We start from the raw sequence: 19,319 nt of genomic DNA, 5'->3' as shown, positions 1-19,319 counted from the left end.
GGTATTCTCTCCCATACGGGAGTAGTTATTTGTCGATTCAAATGTGCTTCTATCGACTGTGGTACACAGACTATTCTGGCCAATAGAAATGCCTCTCTACTGATCATCTCATATGCAAACAGGACTAGTGGTGTTCGGTTGAGCGCACCTTTCCCTCTCACCATTTCGCATATCGCGCCTTGCCCACTTAACCTCATAACTTTATCACTGCAAGTTCTAAGTAGGGCTATAGTCATTTAATTGTAGGATTGGAAACATCATACCTAATGACATGATAACTGTGGCGCCACGTGAGATCAGTGGACTCAAAACCACTTGCCTTTGACAGTCCGAAAGATTTGACGGGTCATATACACACCCGCAATCATCAAAAGCTCCCGCCCAATGAGACGGGTTCACAAAGAGCCTTCTCGTCTTAAATGGAACACTGTCAACGTTGGTACACTTAAAGGCTCCTAAATGTTATGGCTAAGCCATCGGTGGATACATTGTTGTAACGGAAACAACTTTTGCAAGTTACCTAGGTATGTAACCCCCTGAAGACTTGCCATAACTGTAAGGTTGCATGCAATTAATGAATTAGACAAAAAAAAAAAAAAAAACCCCCCCTGAAGACCAGTACCGGCTCTAGCACGCAACCGGCAGCACCTAATCATTTTGCAGACTAAGAACACTGATCAAAAGCCTAGTACAAGAGGTTTCGACTATTTTTACACGCTATTAATTATACAAGTTTACAAGTTAGTAATAACTATGTAGATATAGAAGGTTCTCTGCGCTCTAGAGGAAATGTCAAAAAAAAAAAAAGGGATTCTTCGTCACGATATATCACTCGGCGATAGTTCACGTGACTCAGAAGTCCCTCATGACCATGACAATCCTATCCAGTCTCATCAACTGCGCCAATAACTTTTCCTCCCTTGTGCTCCAGATTTCCAACTCCCTTTTTTCCCCTGTTGTCAAATACTCTTCTTGGTTCGCCTGTACATCCGTACGCTCCCATTTCTCTAATAAGCTTTTACGTTTATCACGCTCGGTGTTGGTGCGCTGGATACACCTAGCCATAGCCTTATACACATCTCCAATGAGAGCGTTTTTGGCTCTCTCAAAATCATAAAACCACAAGAAAAACATCCTGGAAACCTGTGGTGTTGCTGTTTTGGGTACTTCCTGGAGTTCCAGATGACCGGCTTCGTGGAGGCCAGAGAGAGTCGCACGAATTTCTTTTTGTTTTAGGAGGGCTATGTTTGCGATCTAAATATATGAATTGTGAGTAGATGAAAGGCGAGAAAAGGATAATGGTGGAACAAACCTGCTTTTCATCAAGTTTGCCTTTATCTTTGACGATCCTCAGCAGCCGGGTTCCCATACTACCAAATCTTTCTTCTACTACCTTTTCAACCTCAAGTTGCTTTATTAATTTTCCAAGTTCCTTGTAATTGATGCTCCATTCGCCCATACCCCGGGTGCTTTCGTGTTTTAAAAACTTGAAGGAATCTTCGGCAAGGAGTTGGAGGTGCTGCTTTATAATTGCCATCCGCTTCTTCTTTTTTAAGGCCTCTGGGTCTGCATCATCAATTTCCTCGTGGTCGGCCCATTCGTCTTCTTCCTCATCTTCGTCCTCATCCTCGGCGTTGCCATTGAGGTGTTTGGGTGACTCATCATCTGAATCTTCTAAAGAGCGTTTACGACCTCTCGAAACCTCTTTTGGCGGTGCTGCTATTGAGTTATCGAGCTCGATAGAAAAATCGAAGGTCTTTGACAACTCAAGTACAGATAATTTAATTCCTACTAAAATTAGCTTAATCTAATGTACCTGATTCGGCAGACCCACTCTTTTTAGGATTATCCTCCTCTTCATCATCGTCTCCAATAACATGGCACCGCAGATATTTCGGTTCTAACTTCTCTAAAAACTGTCTATATACTAGAGAAGTCGTCCTCCCTAGTCTCTTTTCCGCTAGTGAGACCAACTCCTGATTTCTGAATAAAACCAGGAACTTTTCATGGTTGACCCTCAGAACCACCTCTTCATCAACCTCCCACTCCTCCTCTTCGACTTCCTGGTCGTACATACTGACCTTTGCCCTTTTCTTGACCTTTCCCTTGGCCGATGTCGCCAGTTTTCGCTTCATTCCAGCGTGTGCACTAGTATCCCCATCTGCGAACTCCGCCATTTTGATCGCAATCTGCCGGTCGACCTCCTTTACAAGGCGGGTCTCCACGGTGAAGTTCTTACGCAACTGGGCTGTGAGCGATTTGCGCATTGCGTTGATTGTGTCTGTTGGCGGGTTCATGTGGTGCTCTTGCACTTTAATCAGGAAACGTGACGCGACCATTTCGGTAATAATGGATTTCAGTGTTTCGACCGATGTGGTGGTATCTTCAGCGTCTTGACCGGCATTTTTAGTGGAGGTTCCATAGGCGCTGAGGAAGTCAGAGACCCGGGCATGCCCGAGTTGCAACATATTACTGATGACCAATGCTCCCTGATTAGTTAGATAGGCGTTTTGTCAAAGGGCACGTGTAATAAGAATAAGGGCAGGGCGCATACATCATTCCCATATCTACTCTCCATAGCACGGATGATCCTACCAGCGTGAAGCAGCTCATAGATCTGCATCCAATTTGTCTCATAGTACACTATATCCCTATGGTTTTCGGAATGTGTGTAATGGGTAACTAAGTGCTGTTGTATAAGCACTACAAGAGTCTGCTTGACGATCTTGGGACCGAGCTTTATGTGAGAACATATCTGTGGTATTGGCAGGCGGCCGAGCTGTAGCAGGATCGAGACGACTTTCTGTAGTGTATGTTGGTTTTAATTTCTAGTGGATAAGAGAGGGGAATTACATACGGAGGAGACTTCACCATAAATGTCGTTTACAAGAAGGGCACAAAGTTCGGCAGCATGTTGCTAGAAGTTATGGTGTTAGTGTATGTCCCAAATGAGTTGTAGGTGCGTACGCTTACTTGCGACATTTCATAGACTTGAGTTTGGGGTTTTAGCTGTAGTTAGGATCTGGGTTGGGAGATAGAGGGGTGCTATGGCGTTGGTGTATTGTTGTGAGTCATTCGTAAGAGGTCGAGAGGCGTGGTGAATTATACAGCGCGATGCTGTATGTAGTATACGTATGGCTCTGATTGCTGCGCAGGCCTACGTGCAGCTGTGAGTTAATGCTGTATGCTTTGATTTCAATGTTGCTTACGAGTAGAACTGACCGTATTATCTCTAATAGTATTGTAATATATATGGGGATATGAACACCCGTATAGCCTCGTAATACGTACAGCACTGTGCGCGTGAAATATCTCCGATTGAGAATAATGTAGTGTAGTGGGAGCTGCTGGGTCTGTCTATTTCGAGCAGGACGGTGGTCAGATATTATCTGTTTTGCCTGTTACTTTTGGGGGCGGTCCTTGGACGTGTCACACAGTATCTTGCGGTGATGTAAAGGACGTGCGCTCAATTGAAGGAAGTGGGATTATTCTGATTATTGCGCAGTCATGGTGGGGACTTTTTTTTGTTTGGCGAATCTCTCTGCACGTGACCTTGATCTAAGTCATGTGATTGAAGAGCCCCACCAGTGCTGGAGGGATCGTTTCTACGCTGTTTTACAGGGCACCCCTCCATACCGTGCGTACAATCAGTCCCCACTCTCGGGAAAATGATCAATGGCCCGCATCTAATTCGTCGACCGACTCCCGACTCCCCCAACTCGAGTCTTATTTTGTCTGCCATCCACCATCCACCGGCTACTCAACTCCTCTCCCCTCCACACATCCCCCGCATCACTCGCTATGTTCGCCCGGACTACAATCTCTCGGGGCACCCCCCAATGGCTCTCAGCAGTCTCTAACCAGCGCCGTGGAATGGCTGCTGCCGTCGCAAACCCGTTCCACTACTCGGTCGCCGATGCCACCGGGATTAAGGTTACCAGCAGGGACGACGGCGGCCCTACTACGAGCCTTGCTATTGTTGCTCGCGGTGGAAGCAGGTACGAGAGTGCCCCGGGTGTTGCTCACGCTTTGGAAAAGTTTGCTTTCAAGGTATGGATGGACCCGAAAATGCCCGGCGGGGTATTTGTGGCATAGGTTGATGATGGATACAACACGGGTGGACGGATGCATGGGTCGATGGGCACATCGCTGACGGATTATCTCAACAGAGCACCACAAAACGTTCCTCGTTGCGTCTCCAGCGTGAATCCGAGCTTCTCGGTGGTACTCTGTCTTCCTCTCTGTCCAAGGAGAACATTGTCCTCCGAGCAAATTTCTTGAGAGATGACCTCCCATACTTTGTTGAGGCCCTCGGGGAAGTCCTTACAAAGACCAAATACACTCGTATGTCACTCACGCCCTCCGGAACATGATTTACCCAAGGAGATCCAATCTTGCCCTCCAGAGCATGTTTTTCTGAGGGAATGACATATTTGAATATGCATATCAATCTAACACGCCCCCACAGCCCACGAATTCGACGAAGAAGTGTCCGAGACGATCTCATACGAGCTCCATAACCATGCCCACACCGCTTCAAGCATTGCGCTTGAGAATGCTCACAACGTCGCTTTCCACAATGGTCTTGGGTCACCCACCGTTGCCCTGACCAAGAAGTACCTCAACGATGTCACCGTTCCATCATACGCCGCCTCTGTGTACACTCGCGGCAACATCGCTATTGTCGCTTCTGGAGCGCCCCAAGCTGCCCTTGAGAAGTGGACTAAGGAGTTCCTCGCTGATGTCCCCGCCGGCAACGGTCCTTCCACCACCCCCGCTAAGTACTACGGAGGTGAGAATCGTGTCTACACTCCTGTAGGAAACGCCCTTACCATCGCCTTCCCTGGCAGTGCTGGCGCCCCCAAGTTCCAGCCGGAGTACACTGTCCTTGCCTATCTCTTGGGTGGACAGTCCACCATCAAGTGGAGCACCGGATCTTCACTGCTTTCTCAGACCACTGCTGGGATTCAAGGCGTATCTGCTGTGGCCAAGCACTCCGCCTACACCGACGCCGGTCTCCTCCACATCACAATCTCTGGACCCGCATCAGCGTTGAAGTCGGCTGGAACCGCGGCGGTTAAGGCGATCAACGAGTTGGCTAATGTCAAGGCGGAGGATGTCAAGAAGGCTATTGCCCAGGCGAAGTACGATGTCCTTGCGGCTATTGAGGACAGGTCTATCGGTTTGGAGGTTATTGGACAGGCTGTTATTGCTAGTGGGAGTGCGCCACAGGTGGCGGACACTGTTAAGGGTTTGGAAGGTGTCACATTGGATGCTGTGAAGAAGGTATGTTTTTAGGCTTTTGACCATTTTTTTTGTGGGTTGCGCTAATATATCATGTGATAGGCTGTCAAGAGCATTCTTGGCGGAAAGGCTACATACGCTGCTGTCGGAGACGTGCATATGTTGCCATATGCGGAGGAGCTTGGATTGAAGGTTTAGAGGAACCTTTGTGCGAGGGGGAGTGTTTTATCTGATGCAAACAATAAAGATAGATGGTGACTTAGCTGTGTCATAGGATAGGTGTATTTCAAAATGTGTAAAGTTTTCTCTTCTTCTCTTTTCTGTTTTTCTTTATTCGTTCCTGGTGGGTGTTCTGAAATCGTGATTCTGCTTGCTTGTCTGCCTGCCATTTTATGCTGTGTTTTGCGTACCCGTAACCACACCAAGAACAAAAAAAAAAAAAAAAAAAGACGACCCAGTGTATTTTTATACCAGAAACCTTGGAGGATCTGGAAAGGATATCTTCGGCTCGTCCCAGTACTCTAATCGTGTGTAGTTCTCAACAGATCAAATTCATTCAATTGTTAATAACATCATTGTAGGCATACGCATAGTTCAGGTAAACCTCCATCTTTGAAATTGGTTGCCTGTTCACTTTAAATTTACTGGACCTGCATACACTACTTAGGCACGATCTTAACGCACGATTGTATGTATACTAATCCGTTCAATAAGCAGCGTAGAGAGTTCCGAATCGAACCTAGGTTAGGACTCTAAATTTTGAATACGGTAGTTGTAATGTCGCGGTCGTTGCGGCAGCAACATTTCTAGCCTTGTGATTTTGTCCTTGCGTACGTACACCGGCTGATATGAAGCCTCGTAATCACGATTAATGCGTTATTACCGAGCGCAGAGCTTATTGGTGAGTTTTGAGTGAATAAGTCTTGACCTGTTGGCCATATTACAATAGCATGGTTAAGTATTGGTATCAATCATAGTTGCTACATAAAACTTTGAGGCACGGCACTGGTTAGTAAGAGTGCATGACGAATCAGATGTCATGCATGAGTTACTACATAGTACTTGCTTGAAGAATGTCCAAACCTCAAAAGCCTCAGTTTTGTTCCTCGGGGCCAGTCTTTTGGTCTCTGATTCAAATCGTAATGATAGCTGGAGCTCTTTATCACCACAACTCACTCGGACACAATCAAATGATTGCAGACACCCCCAGAGCCTCAGTGAAATCGGTATCGGGCCGAGACGACCGGTGCGCTTCCACAAGTTGTGAACCCGGCCGGCGACAACAGCCAATGCCGGCACATAACGAACCAGCGACAACGAGGAAACAATGGGCATCGCAGCGATAGACATCGATCGGAAGGACTCTCGCGGAACCAGATCTAAGAAAGGCAAGCAGGCAGTCACGATGGCATTCTCGTATTTCCTGCAGATGCATTAAAGCAAAACAGAATACAACCTACTTGTATGCACTCTTGTTGCCATATTTAGAGCAAGCACAGTCAACTGTAAGGGGAAGCTGGAAGGAACACCTTAAACGCCCACCACACTCATGCTACCTACAAACGAGTGCTGCTAAGATAGATTATATAAGGGGTGGCAGGGTAAGTTCTTTTTTATCCATCTTTTCCCTAAGTCGATTCGATCCAAGATTGACCCTTTCAAGCTCATTTTGCTACGCTTAACTTCCAGACAAAATTCACAAGTGGGGGAATAATAGAGCCGTACCTAGCTGCTTCACCACCATGCAGAAAAGAGCCATCTAGATATTCTAGCTGGGGCTTTATACAACACAACAAATAATTGCGATGTATGTATGCATAGCTTTCTCTGCTATTACTTTACCTATATTGAAAATTATGGGAGGCACCTCCGAGATCGATCCCCATTAATTCAAGCTCTTCTTATTACTGCTGTGTGTCGTACCTGTACTGTACAATTATGATAATACTCTTATTGGTCTTAAGCTTGTTGGCCCATCTATTGTTGACTGCTTCGCCTTCTCTTCTTCCTTACCTTTCGCTGATCAAGTCTGAAGCTTCATCTCGAAATAACTCTAACCCCCTCCAATACCCCTTTCTCGTACACCCCTTTCTTTCGCCCCCTCCCCTCCTCACAACTATGCTAAATGTTCCCATTTGTGAATGGCAGACGAATCTCTCGCGCGAAAGAGCCCCCTTCGCAAGAAGACCCTGCAGCCAGGTCACCTCACCACGCACGACCCACCACTACTCGCTTCCCCGACCTTCAAATTCGTGACACCGCCGCGCCCTGCATAGCTAACCCCGGAGCCTGCACCTGAGAAGGGAAAGGTCGATCAATAAATAAACCACCTCCATATTTAGAATCAAGGACTTGGCCGCCCGCGCGCGCCTCCCCAGATCTGGCGGAATCTAATTCTGAAGTAAGAGCTCAGTCTCTTTTGTTCACGAATCTCGACGGAATGGACACAGAGCAATACCCAAACTCGCTCGGCGACGAAGAAGAGGAAGAGGAGGAAGAAGAGGAGTTAGAGGAAGAAGAGGAAGATGAGGAAGATGACGATTCTGTCGATGAAACAGGCTTCATTAACGACCACGCGCAAAACGTAAATACTACTCCTAATTTCACCTTCGGCCGTCAATCTGGGCAACAGCAGGGACAAATCTCTATAGACCCTACTCTTGACACTCCTCCCCCGCCAGATACCCATGGCGGCGCTGATCCACAGCAGCTTCAGCATCATAACCACCAGCAGCAGCAACAGCAGCAGCAGCAACAACAACAACAGCTCGTCCAGCAGCAGAATCACTTCGTGACCCAGCAGACCCCGCGGCAAATGTATACCGACATCGCGCGCTGCGCGACTCAATTCCCACTAGAAGACCACGGGGGTGCGAGATTTGCATCTTCGAGTCCTGTACCTCCCCCACCAAAGATACTTCCAGCATTCACGCCGACCGATCGGAGCTTGCCAGACCGGACGGTTACAGATGAGACATTGGATGATGCTTATGTCTCGTTCATCCTCTACTGTAACCCTTCGGTGCCGCTGAACTGCGATACTACAGAACTACGGAAGGCATTCCGGCAGCCGCCAAAGAGCGATGGGAAGGTGTTCAACGTACATCATCTGCTGCAATTGATTGAGAAGTTTGAGGGCAAGGAAATTAAGACATGGACGAAACTGGCGACAGAATTGGGGGTAGAGAGGACTGCGGACCAGAGTGCGCAGAAGGTACAGCAGTATGCTGTTAGATTGAAGGTACAATTTCAGTTCCTTTTCGTTTAGGAATTCGATTCTAATATACAGACCAGCGGTGGATGCACGCAATGCATATAGATGCGTTCTTCGAATACATCCTAAATAAGCCACATACCTACTACCAACAAATACCGCACCATACATCCTCACCAACGCAAGACCAGATGCGTGATGGCGTGCCTCTCGAAGAAGATCTTGCCCTCCGTGCTCTTCATCCCGAAACTCGCCCCAAACGCGGTCGCCGGAAGACAGACGACAAAGATGATGATGGGACTGATAAGGACATACCAGATCCAAAAAGACCACATCTTGAGACACCAACTCCCTCAACCGCAGACCCTAACAGCGCAATTGATTTCAGTACTGCTCTCTTTCCGCCTCACCCACAGTCTGCTGTTTCTTCTGCCGGCGGTGCGGACGAAATGAACAGGTATCTCGACGAGTCGGACCCATGGGCGGCGGCCACCCAATCAGTTCTTAGCGGGGGAGGGGCCAGTGCCTCTGGTGCGGGACAGCAATTCCGCTGGCGCGCCTTTCCACGAGAAGGAACAACCCCATCTACAGCGCACCCGCCAATAACAATCCTAACCTCCAACGAGGGCAACCAAACCCCTATTGATGAAGTCCCAACCCCTACTACCCCCGCATCTGGCTCCAAACCGCGCTCTCGTCGCCGTCACGGGCCTGCTGTCTCCTCCGCATGGCCATCCTCTGGAAACCCACTCACTGGCAAGCTTCGTGGGCGCCCTCCAAGCAACCGCTCAGTCCGTGATGGTCCGTTCTCAACGTTCCCCGCAAACCCGACAGGGAAGGGCCACACAATTGATCTTAGTCCCGGCGGATCTGGTATAACGTCTACACCAATGTCAACGCCAATTGCAACCCATGCTCCACCACATCAGTACACATTCCGCCCGCAGCAGCTACATTTAACTGTTCCGGCACGTACAGGTGGCCATATCAGCATGGCATCCCCGTCAAGCGCAATCACGCCACATCCACATATCAATGGCAACGGCATCCCCTGGAAACGTGCAAAGAGTCCCCTTGGTCGTGAAGACAACGGTACAAGCTATAACACCTCTGGTGTGTCCAGCCTGGGCCTTGAAGACGTCGAGCGCAAGTTTTCGGTTGCGTTACTCCAGGCGGATGGTGCACTACTCGGGGTTGAAGAGTCAAAGAAGATCGCGGAGCGCGTTGTTGCCGGTTTACGGCGGTCATGGCCAGACTCAGGGGAAGCCGAGGAGAGGGCTATAGCAACGATCATGGGGTGCGGAGATGACCCTACGGGCGAGGGAGGTTGTAGGGAGTTGCGGATTACCAAGCTTGGTGGAGAGAGGAGAGCTGATATCGATGATCTGTTGGGAGATGACGATGACTTGGACGATGGTGGGGTTCGATATGATGTTAGGTGGTGTGTCATGTTAGGACCTGTGAAGGGGGAGTTTTCGCAGGTGGTGACATTGGGGCCCACGGGATTTGGCCGAATCAATAGTGGCCTGAGCACGTTGGGAGATGACGATGACAATGGACTGAAGGAATTGGACGGTCTGGAAGGGTTTGACGACTCAGGCAGTAGTGAGAGTGTGGAAGACCTGAAGAAGCGAGTAGCAGAACTGGAGAAGAAGGTCAAAGACAAGGAGCGAGAAATCAAGGGCGTAAGGCAGAAAGTACTAAAGGCCATTGTGTCTTGAATTGAAACTAATAGGGACCCCTGGCGGGTTGCAGCTGGGTGGGAGTCTGTTATTAGCTATTTATTTTTTCATTTTTTCATTCCCTTTTTTTCAATTTCTATTAAATACCCTCTTCCGGGTTTGTGTTTGTTATGGTTCTTTCTTGATTCTTTTGAAAGGGTGTTAGCCGGTGTATTTATTAACTTAACTATGTAGTTGGTTTGGAGGAGTATATTGAACGTCATTAAAAGTTGTTGGCATTTGTTAGCCGGTGTTTTTGATGTCATTAATCGTGTTTGATAACTTACCTGTATTTACATGAACTGTCACTCGTAGTATAACATCTACATTGAATCTATGGAGCGAGCGCGCTCTTACTTCCTGGCTGAGGCTTTCGCTAAATATATGCGGTCTTGCGCTATCCAGATAAGTTCAATATCTTTTATGGTGGTTGCAGCTGGTCAGGATCTGGTACTTGATCATGAACATAGTGGTATTGTGAGCGCGCCACTCAACCTAGAAAGGCAATTCCGTGAATGTGCCTACGTACATACATAGAGTACATGTGCTTTATTTATCATCTAACCTAGATGTGAACGATTGGGTCCTGGGTGGTGCTAGGGGTACTGAGTGGTGAATTAAGGAGGGTATGAGCCGATCCACTGAACAGATTGTCTTCTTGGCCTAGAAATGGGAGGCGAGTGATCTCAAATGATTGGGCGTGATAAAACGTTACATGGGAAAGAAACTAGCATCAACCTGAAATGGAAGCTAGGCCTTTGTTAGCCTATTTGGCGACAAGGCTCCGGATTAGGACAGGAGTCACTCATTAAAACATTCCTAAAACGTCGCACGTGCAATACTATGTTTGCCGGAATAGCTACAGAACCTGGTGCAAATAATAAATAATATGAGATTACAGTATGTGCGTACAGTTCAGTCTATCTGTGAAAGCTGTTTCTCGGCTATGCCAGTGGGCGGGCCTTCCCCGTTGCCATCGAGCACATGCTTCCATTACACGTCTGGGACATCTCTAAACAGTGGTGGATATTAGAGGGAATTTAGCACATTTGGATGCTGGGTTTGCCATGGCACGATAAGGAAGCTGACGAACGTGGCTGCTGAACAGGAAACCGTGTCTCGTTCAGCCGCGTTGCTTGTTCTCAAATGTACGCGGCAGCTGGCAGGGGTTATCGGAACAATTTCTAGCCACAGGGCTGGTGGTTTGCCTCACTTTCCACACCCCCTGCAAAGAACTGTAGCAAGAATTGCTCGTAGTGGGCTTCTTCTTCTTCTTCCCCTTGATTCTTCCTCCCCTTCTTTCTTCTGAGGTTCTAGGGGTTTTTTCTTTCTTTCCTTCGTTTAGATAACATCTGTTTTTTCGAACCACACTACTCTACCACATACCGCTTTATTTACTTGAAGCCTTAAATTGGAATTTAACTCGCTTCTCACCAGCGCCAGAGGAGAGATAGCGCGACCATGGCGACTACAGGTGCCCAGTTTGGCGAGGACGCCGCGAGAAGGAGAGCAGTGGCTCCGGATCTCAATGGACCTCCAATAGTTGTAACTGATGCTGAAGATAGGAAGAAGGAGCTTAAGCCTGTTGTAAGTTTGCTGCGCTATCCACCAGATCGGATGCCCCTTTCAATATGGAAGCTGACGGGAATTATAGAGACAAGCTGGAGGGATCGATATTGAGCCTATATTAGCTCCATTATTGTTCACAATCTTGTCGTTTTTCACAAGGCTGTATAAAATTGGACTTTCTGACGTAGTTACGTGGGATGAAGCTCAGTACGTAGTTCTTTGGGTGGGGCACAAAGGAAACCGACGATCACGGAAACTTACAAGGGTGTTTATAGTTTTGGAAAATTCGGCTCTCATTATCTGAAGCGTGAATTCTACTTCGATGTGCATCCTCCCCTAGGAAAGATGCTTGTTGGCCTCTCAGGGTACCTTGCAGGTTACAATGGTTCCTTTGAGTTCAAGTCTGGAGATCACTACCCGGCGGATGTCAACTTCACTTTCATGAGGGTTTTCAACGCTGCATTCGGCGCACTCTGTGTTCCGCTTGCGTACTACACTGCGAAGGAATTCAGGTTCTCAACTAAGGCGACGTGGTTGGTTACATTGATGGTACTATGTGGTAAGTTTTTGTGTATCCACCAGAGCTTTGTACGATGTTGCATAGCTAATGACCACTTCGTGTAGAAAACTCGTACACTACCATTAGTAGGTTTATCTTGCTCGACTCCATGCTCTTGTTTTTTACCTTCACGACTATGCTCTGCTTCGCGCGGTTCCACAATCTCCAAAGCCGATCGTTTTCGTTCCAATGGTGGCTCTGGATTGTCTTGACCGGATTGTCGATTGGATGTGTGTGCAGTGTCAAATGGGTCGGATTATTTGTTACCACTTTGGTTGGGTTATACACTATTGAGGATCTCTGGAATAAGTTTGGAGATCTTAAGATGCCGAAGGTATGTTTTTGTATGCGGTCGCGGTGGATCAAGGCTTATAATTTTTAGATCACCTATGCGCAACATTGGATCGCCCGTGTCATCGGTCTCATCGTAATCCCGACCATGGTTTACATGGCCAGTTTCTGGGTCCACTTCCTCATCCTAGAGAATTCCGGTCCCGGTGATGCCCAGATGAGCTCACTCTTCCAGGCCAATCTTAGAGGCTCAGAAATCAAAGAATCCCCTCTTGAAATTGTTATGGGGTCTCGTGTGACCATCAAGAATATGGGTTATGGTGGTGGTCTTCTTCACTCTCACGTTCAGACATATCCCGAGGGTTCAACACAGCAGCAGGTGACCTGCTATCACCATAAGGACTCCAATAATGACTGGTTTTTCAACCCTGCCCGTAACCAACCAGACTATAACCCGGAAGACCCCGTTCTTCGATATGTCGGCAATGGTGACGTCATCCGTCTCATCCACGCACAGACTGGTAGAAACCTTCACTCTCACACTGTGCAGGCACCCATTACCAAAGCAGACAACGAGGTATCATGTTATGGAAATATGACCGTTGGTGATGACAAGGATCACTGGACTGTCGAGGTTGTCAACGACGCCGCAAGCAAGGACCACAGCAAGATCAGGACTCTCACCACAGCATTCCGTCTTAAACACAGCAGTCTCGGGTGTTACCTCCGTGCCGGAAATGTGAACCTCCCACAGTGGGGTTTCAAGCAGATTGAAGTCACCTGTGTCAAGAAGAATAATCCCCGTGATGTGTTTACTCACTGGAACGTTGAATCTCACTGGAACGAAAAGCTCCCCAAGGCTGATGTCGGTGCCTACAAGTCGCCTTTCCTCCGTGACTTTGTTCACTTAAACGTTGCCATGATGACTTCAAACAATGCTCTTGTTCCTGACCCAGACAAGCAAGACGACCTCGCATCCCAGTACTGGCAATGGCCTATTCTCCATGTTGGGCTGAGGATGTGCAGTTGGGATGATGGCATTGTCAAATACTTTCTCCTTGGCAATCCAATGGTTTACTGGGGTTCTACCGCCTCCCTAGGTGCTCTTGTCTTGATGGTATTGTTTTATCTTGTCCGATGGCAGCGCGGTTATGCCGATCTTGACCAAGGTATGTATCTTCCCTTAATTTTCTCCATATGTTCTAAACTAATGAATCCAAATAGCCGGTATTGACCATATCCACTACGCTGGACTTTACCCGGTTATTGGTTGGGTTCTCCACTACCTACCCTTCATTGCTATGGCCCGTGTCACCTACGTCCACCACTACTACCCAGCACTCTACTTTGCTATCTTGGTCTTTGGCTTCGTATTCAACCACGTCTGTTGCAAATTGCCAAAGGTGGCAGCTCTTTCGGCATATGCGGTTGCCTACTCGCTTGTTATTGGCGTATATGTTTTGTTTCTCCCCATTTCATGGGGTATGGAGGGAGCAGCGAGTCAATACAGCTACCTGAAGTGGAGTGATAACTGGAGAATCTATTAAATAGCGCACGATATCAATATTGTTTTCTTTTTTACTGGGTGGGGCTATTGATGGGGTGGGGTATAAAAGCTGGAATACTTTTTTGCGGTTAGACGCATAGGGATTGAGTGCAGTATGGGAAAGAAGAATAATCTCCTGTTTTTTGTTCTTTTATTTGCTTCTTATTTATTAGCATGAACCTCTGTCCATAGCTTCGTAGTAGTATTTCGAGTGCGTGTTTCGACTTGTAAGAGTGTGAAAGTTATTGGCAAGCGAGGGTTATTTGGGTTGGGGTTTATCTTGGTTTTTCCTCAGTGGTTCTGATAATGGTAATAACATCATTTTCATGAACGATAGTGTGTGTGTACGGTATTGGTGTTGGGTCTGTTTAAGGAACCAAATGGTTGCCAAGAACTAAATTATATTCACCATTTATCACTCGGGTCCTTTCTCTTGGCATTTGATACTTAAGACTCACTAGAGTACATCACCACGCCCAATAAGCCTTGCGACAACACTAGCCAAGTTAAAGTCTAATGATAATTCTCTAAGAAGCTTCCGTCCCACCGTATAATAGGAAGTCGTAATAGGTTGAATGGTTAATTTTTTATAAGAAAAGCACACCGAACTGTTTGGTGTCCATCAACTTTGGGGTGGGCAGCATTTTTCGACAGACGGAGTTTGGCTCCTTCTTAATTCCCACTATTTTATTGTTCTCATGCTTATACATCTCCCCACAAGTAAAATAAATGGAAATAAAAATAAGCGGCTCCTGCAGCCTATTCTTCATTTTGTAATTACTATCGCCGCACTGCTATGGAGGTAATTAAACATATCACAATCACAAAACAACCCCCAATAATAAGTACCTAGAACATATCAAAATCATAAAACCATATCACAATCACCGAATAACAGAATAACAACCAAAGGAAACGACAATCTCTAACATAACCTTTCGTTGACTTATATGACATAATACTCGGTCGAATCTCTTTTTGTTATACTGCAGATGGCTCTAGAAATAATCTAATCAATTAGGCAAGGAGAGCGCGCGCCGTAGCCAAGAACCTCAGAGTCACAAAATCCGAATTGACCCCCTACACCAACTACAACTAAGCCATTGATCAGGCACCTCCGGATCGTTCGCCCACTGTCCACATTCACACTCGCGATTCCTCACCCTACGAATCGTCAAATCCTGGGCTAAAATCTCTAGCAAATCTTTATCGGCCGGGAGATGGCTGTCCTCTATGGCGCAGGCCTCCACGTATCGCATGTACTTGTACTCAAGACTCGCTTTTTTATGTTTTTCCCAACAGGGCACACACATCCAGACCGCATTTTCGTCGTTTGCCGAGTCGCAAAAACAAGGGGGTTCAGAATTAAACTTGGTACATAATGTTTGGTGGTGCCTGCGCCTGCTCGTGAGCATTGCTTTCCTGTAGACAGCTGAGACGTAGTCGAAGTCGTTACATGTTGTGCAGTCCTTGAAGAGAGGAGTTAGAGATTGGAGAACCATATATAGGGCGTGTGTGAGTGATTATTATATACATACAGTGTAGGTCTCCACCTCATGAATTACGCATAGGATAATTTCATCGGTATCTTTAGGAATGGACTTGAGAGCGTTTCTCAAAAGACTAGGGTCCCCATGGTGATCAAACTGACATGTTTCTTGGAACATGCAGGTTTTTCTTGTACAGGAGACGAGAAACTTCCAGTAATCTCTTGACGGATCATTGAGACCGAGGGATTGGTAGGTGCTGCGGGAGGTAAGGGCGAGCCTTTTAAGATCTTTTTTCGAGATGTAGGAAACTAGTATGCTAAGAACAGGGTGAAGGGTGAGGAGGCATGTTAATGTGGATTCCATGCCCATGACTGGCTTCAATTGTCTTGTGGCTGTGACAGAATGGTGCTGTTGTGAGGATCTATGGCGTGATTATTTATAATATGAGTAATGGGCCCTCTGAGAGGAGCTTGCGGAGGGCATATTTATATAGCTCTGCGAAACTAGACCGATTGGAAGCTGGGCTTGGCATATTCAGAATCAAATTTCTGTAAACAAATTATTTCGAGGTAGCACGTAAGAATTTTGCACCTGGCTCGGATTCTAGAATACCACCGATATGCAAAAGGACCCAGCTGCTGGCAAGCGGCATATGTATGATTAATTGGCTATTATATTATGAAGATATATATCATACTTCTTAGAGTCCTCTCTATATAGAATATTTACACTGACAAAATAGAAAAGTAAATTATAAACCGGCCATCCCTTCACTGGACCGCGGATGGCCAAGTGATATTGGAAGTAGCGGTGATAGCTATAGTGATCAAACATATTTATTGTTACGGGCAGGATCGAATATCGGAGGGGATGTTTCTATAACTAGGCACTGTGTTACTGTGGTATAACGGGTAGAGTTCTGATATTCAGGCTTTGTTTGACTTAGATAAGGGTCTCGCAACTCAAATATTGACATCTCCAGTCCAATAACAAGTGTGAGGTTATGTAAATAATCTTCAGATCTAATACAAGGATATAAATGAGACCATCGATATATGTCTTATTCAAACCCTAGCACTCTGTCCATTGTGTATTCTCCTATCTGGCTGAGCGCTTACCCCAGCTACCACCCACCAGTCCAAATACCTGCTATCCAGCATCTTCACTCACTGCCCGTGCCGGATTTCCTACGCAGTCTCTGCAAAGAATATAATATATTAACACCGCTACATTTACAATAAAGCCAACCATGGAACAGAGTTATAAATACCTTAACTAATGTCATCTTTCCCTTGCCCTTGTCCTCGTTCTTCTCTCGTTTTTTAGACTTCGCCTCCGCTATCTTCGGATCAGCCCGTTCTTTATGCCAATTACTGTTGTAACCCGCGGTGATTACTTGGGTATGGTTGGGTTTTTGCGGCGGCGGCGAACTCGAAGTGAGGTCGCGGTCAGTGATGTAAAGGAGGAGTTTTAGTACCGACATTAGGATTGGTTTCGAATGGCCAATGAACACAATTGTACAAATCTGAGCCTGTATTTGTAGCACCTGACGGGCGTTTGAGGTAAGAATAGGATTGAATTGAAGCTTCCAAATTATGGTGTGTTGGTGGTTGACATCCAGCGCTGTTGGGATACATAGAGTTTGCATAAGATTAAATTTACATTCAATGGTACATGTAGTTTAAGAAAAGACGCAAAATCAGGCTGCAAAGTTTAACGGGTTGGTTGACGTAAGAGCCCATATACCAATAACCTTCCCATTCTACGAACTAGACTGACCAGAGCCTCCCTAAAAGAATTGCTTGTGCGTATTCTCTTCCCACTCCCGTCCCGTTCAGCCCCCTCCCTTCCATATATCGCTTCTTTCTAAATCCTCACTTGACATCTGATTCATCCCTCTTTATCACTGTTCATCACTGTTAATCCATCTCTCGAACAGCCAATAATCCTTCTATCTAAACATCAAGAGCCTCGAACCCTAGACATTTATTTCCCTAACCTCTCTTAATTCTCTTCTAAAACCCACCCTCTCGTATTCTCACACAGTCTCGTGATCCATAACTTAAACATCCATTCTCACTCGACTTTCATCTGATCTTCCATCTGATCGTCCCACGATCACCCACTTTTCTCGTCAAATCATCTTTCAAACAAATATTTCTCCACACCTCTCTATAGCCTCATCAAAATGGCTTCTCCAGTCAAATCCACCGAATCATCCTCTGAAATCCCAATTGGGATCAAAGACGTCGAAGAATGGTCCATCATTGCCATCATCAGACACGCCAACTCCATCGAGTATAAAGGACCCATGCTCCCTGTCATCGATAAATTCCTCAAGGAGGTTAAGGAGAAGTATGAGATGAACAAGTACAGAATGCATTCTGGAACTTATCATAAAGCTTGTTTGGCTTTGGAAGCGTTTGAGGTATGCTTGTTCGAATCCTATTGTTTCATGTCAACTCGATCATTGGCGTTTCTAATAATAGAGTATCGTACTAACAAGAAAATAGAAGGATATGGAACTGTTCAAGTACGCCCTCCAAATGGGCCGAGACATCCGTGAGAATATGCACTATATTATGGAACAGACTAAGATTCCCGATATGAAGCCTGAAGAGAAGGCTGCTGAGATGCAGAAGGCCATTGCTGCGGAGCGTGAGGAGAAGGACGCTTTGTCTAGAGAAGCTGCCAACAAGGCGTTGAAGGAGTTTATTCAAAGGCAGTTCGCAGATAATAAGAAGGAAAAAGCCCTAGACAAGAGCGCGGAAGATCCTCAACCAGTCAATTTGGATGATATTAAGTGCAATCAATGCACGGTTCCAGTCTCTCTAGAAAAGGTCATGTGCTACAAATGCCATGTGGACCACGAGAGGTCAATCCTGGCTCCTGGCCGTAAATTCAAAAACAGGAAAGAGGAGCTAAAGTTCCGCGAGCAGCAAAAGATCGCCGAGCGCCGTGAAGCCAGACTTCTCAAGGAGAAGGAAGATTCAGCAAGGTATCGGTCAAACAACGACTTTGTCCGTGAGTGCTACGAGATCCAGCAAGCTCAGAAGAGGAAAAGGGAGGAGCAGCAAGATGCTCGGGAACACAATGTTAGTACAGTCAGGAAGGCCCGCAGGTTAATGGACGACAGCGACGACGACATTACACACCCTAATCGATATTATGCTCCTCTCAGAGGGTTTTGCGCCGATGCTGCGTTTCCCAGTAACGAACACCAGCCGGCTCTTGTTGCGCCACCACCGCCAAAGAGGGCCCCTCAGCCATCCCAGGCGGACGATAACAACAAGCCTACAAGGAACGCTCAACTTAGTGCGCTGTTTGTTGGGTTGCCAAAGCCTGGGCTTTAGAAGACTTGGGCCGACATCGGGTATAAGAAGGACTGAGGTAGAGATTAGCTATTAAAACAAAAAGGTCGAGGCCCGAGAGATAAAAAATTTCATGCTGATATCGTTTTATGTGCTCTCATTTAGCCCTTTCAGGCCATATTCTTTTTCTTCTGTCTCCTTTGTTTCTTCTTTACAAAAATTTTTCCACAATTTGTCGATATTGTGTAATAGGGGACTTACTTACATGTATGGAATTAGCTACATAATTCTAAAGGCATGTAGCATTGCGCCATAAGCGCGATATGATGCAAATAAATCATCGATATATGAGCGAATTAGCATTAATCAGGGAA

The 19,319-nt window shown here is 46.6% G+C and overlaps 5 protein-coding genes across 5 annotated transcripts; 4 read left to right on the top strand and 1 right to left on the bottom strand.

Annotated features, from left to right (window-relative positions):
• Positions 1–852: 852 nt before the first annotated feature.
• On the bottom strand, positions 853–3,634 carry LAJ45_10230 (uncharacterized protein; the record flags this gene model as incomplete). Its single annotated transcript, XM_046119758.1, has 9 exons — positions 853–1,254; positions 1,313–1,788; positions 1,835–2,489; positions 2,555–2,803; positions 2,858–2,917; positions 2,974–2,990; positions 3,133–3,157; positions 3,223–3,232; positions 3,627–3,634. The coding sequence occupies 9 exons, from the start codon at positions 3,632–3,634 to the stop codon at positions 853–855; spliced, it is 1,902 nt and encodes a 633-aa protein (XP_045967057.1).
• Positions 3,635–3,801: 167 nt separating this feature from the next.
• Positions 3,802–5,442, top strand: LAJ45_10229 (uncharacterized protein; the record flags this gene model as incomplete). Its single annotated transcript, XM_046119757.1, has 4 exons — positions 3,802–4,050; positions 4,170–4,344; positions 4,469–5,286; positions 5,347–5,442. 4 exons carry the CDS (start codon positions 3,802–3,804, stop codon positions 5,440–5,442), a joined length of 1,338 nt encoding a protein of 445 aa, XP_045967056.1.
• Positions 5,443–7,684: 2,242 nt separating this feature from the next.
• Positions 7,685–10,179, top strand: LAJ45_10228 (uncharacterized protein; the record flags this gene model as incomplete). Its single annotated transcript, XM_046119756.1, has 2 exons — positions 7,685–8,485; positions 8,539–10,179. The coding sequence occupies 2 exons, from the start codon at positions 7,685–7,687 to the stop codon at positions 10,177–10,179; spliced, it is 2,442 nt and encodes an 813-aa protein (XP_045967055.1).
• Positions 10,180–11,640: 1,461 nt separating this feature from the next.
• On the top strand, positions 11,641–14,145 carry LAJ45_10227 (uncharacterized protein; the record flags this gene model as incomplete). Its single annotated transcript, XM_046119755.1, has 6 exons — positions 11,641–11,766; positions 11,834–11,955; positions 12,024–12,307; positions 12,373–12,641; positions 12,690–13,767; positions 13,823–14,145. 6 exons carry the CDS (start codon positions 11,641–11,643, stop codon positions 14,143–14,145), a joined length of 2,202 nt encoding a protein of 733 aa, XP_045967054.1.
• Positions 14,146–17,822: 3,677 nt separating this feature from the next.
• On the top strand, positions 17,823–18,987 carry LAJ45_10226 (uncharacterized protein; the record flags this gene model as incomplete). The annotated part of the gene is made up of 2 exons (XM_046119754.1): positions 17,823–18,062; positions 18,148–18,987. 2 exons carry the CDS (start codon positions 17,823–17,825, stop codon positions 18,985–18,987), a joined length of 1,080 nt encoding a protein of 359 aa, XP_045967053.1.
• Between the last annotated feature and the right edge of the window lie 332 nt (positions 18,988–19,319).

The sequence above is a fragment of the Morchella importuna genome (genome assembly GCF_003444635.1).
Source record: "Morchella importuna strain M04M26 chromosome Unknown Morimp01GS043, whole genome shotgun sequence".
Lineage (NCBI taxonomy): Eukaryota > Fungi > Ascomycota > Pezizomycetes > Pezizales > Morchellaceae > Morchella > Morchella importuna.
The sequence above is the reverse complement of the archived record's forward strand: the minus strand, read 5'-3'. Positions and strand labels throughout refer to the sequence as shown.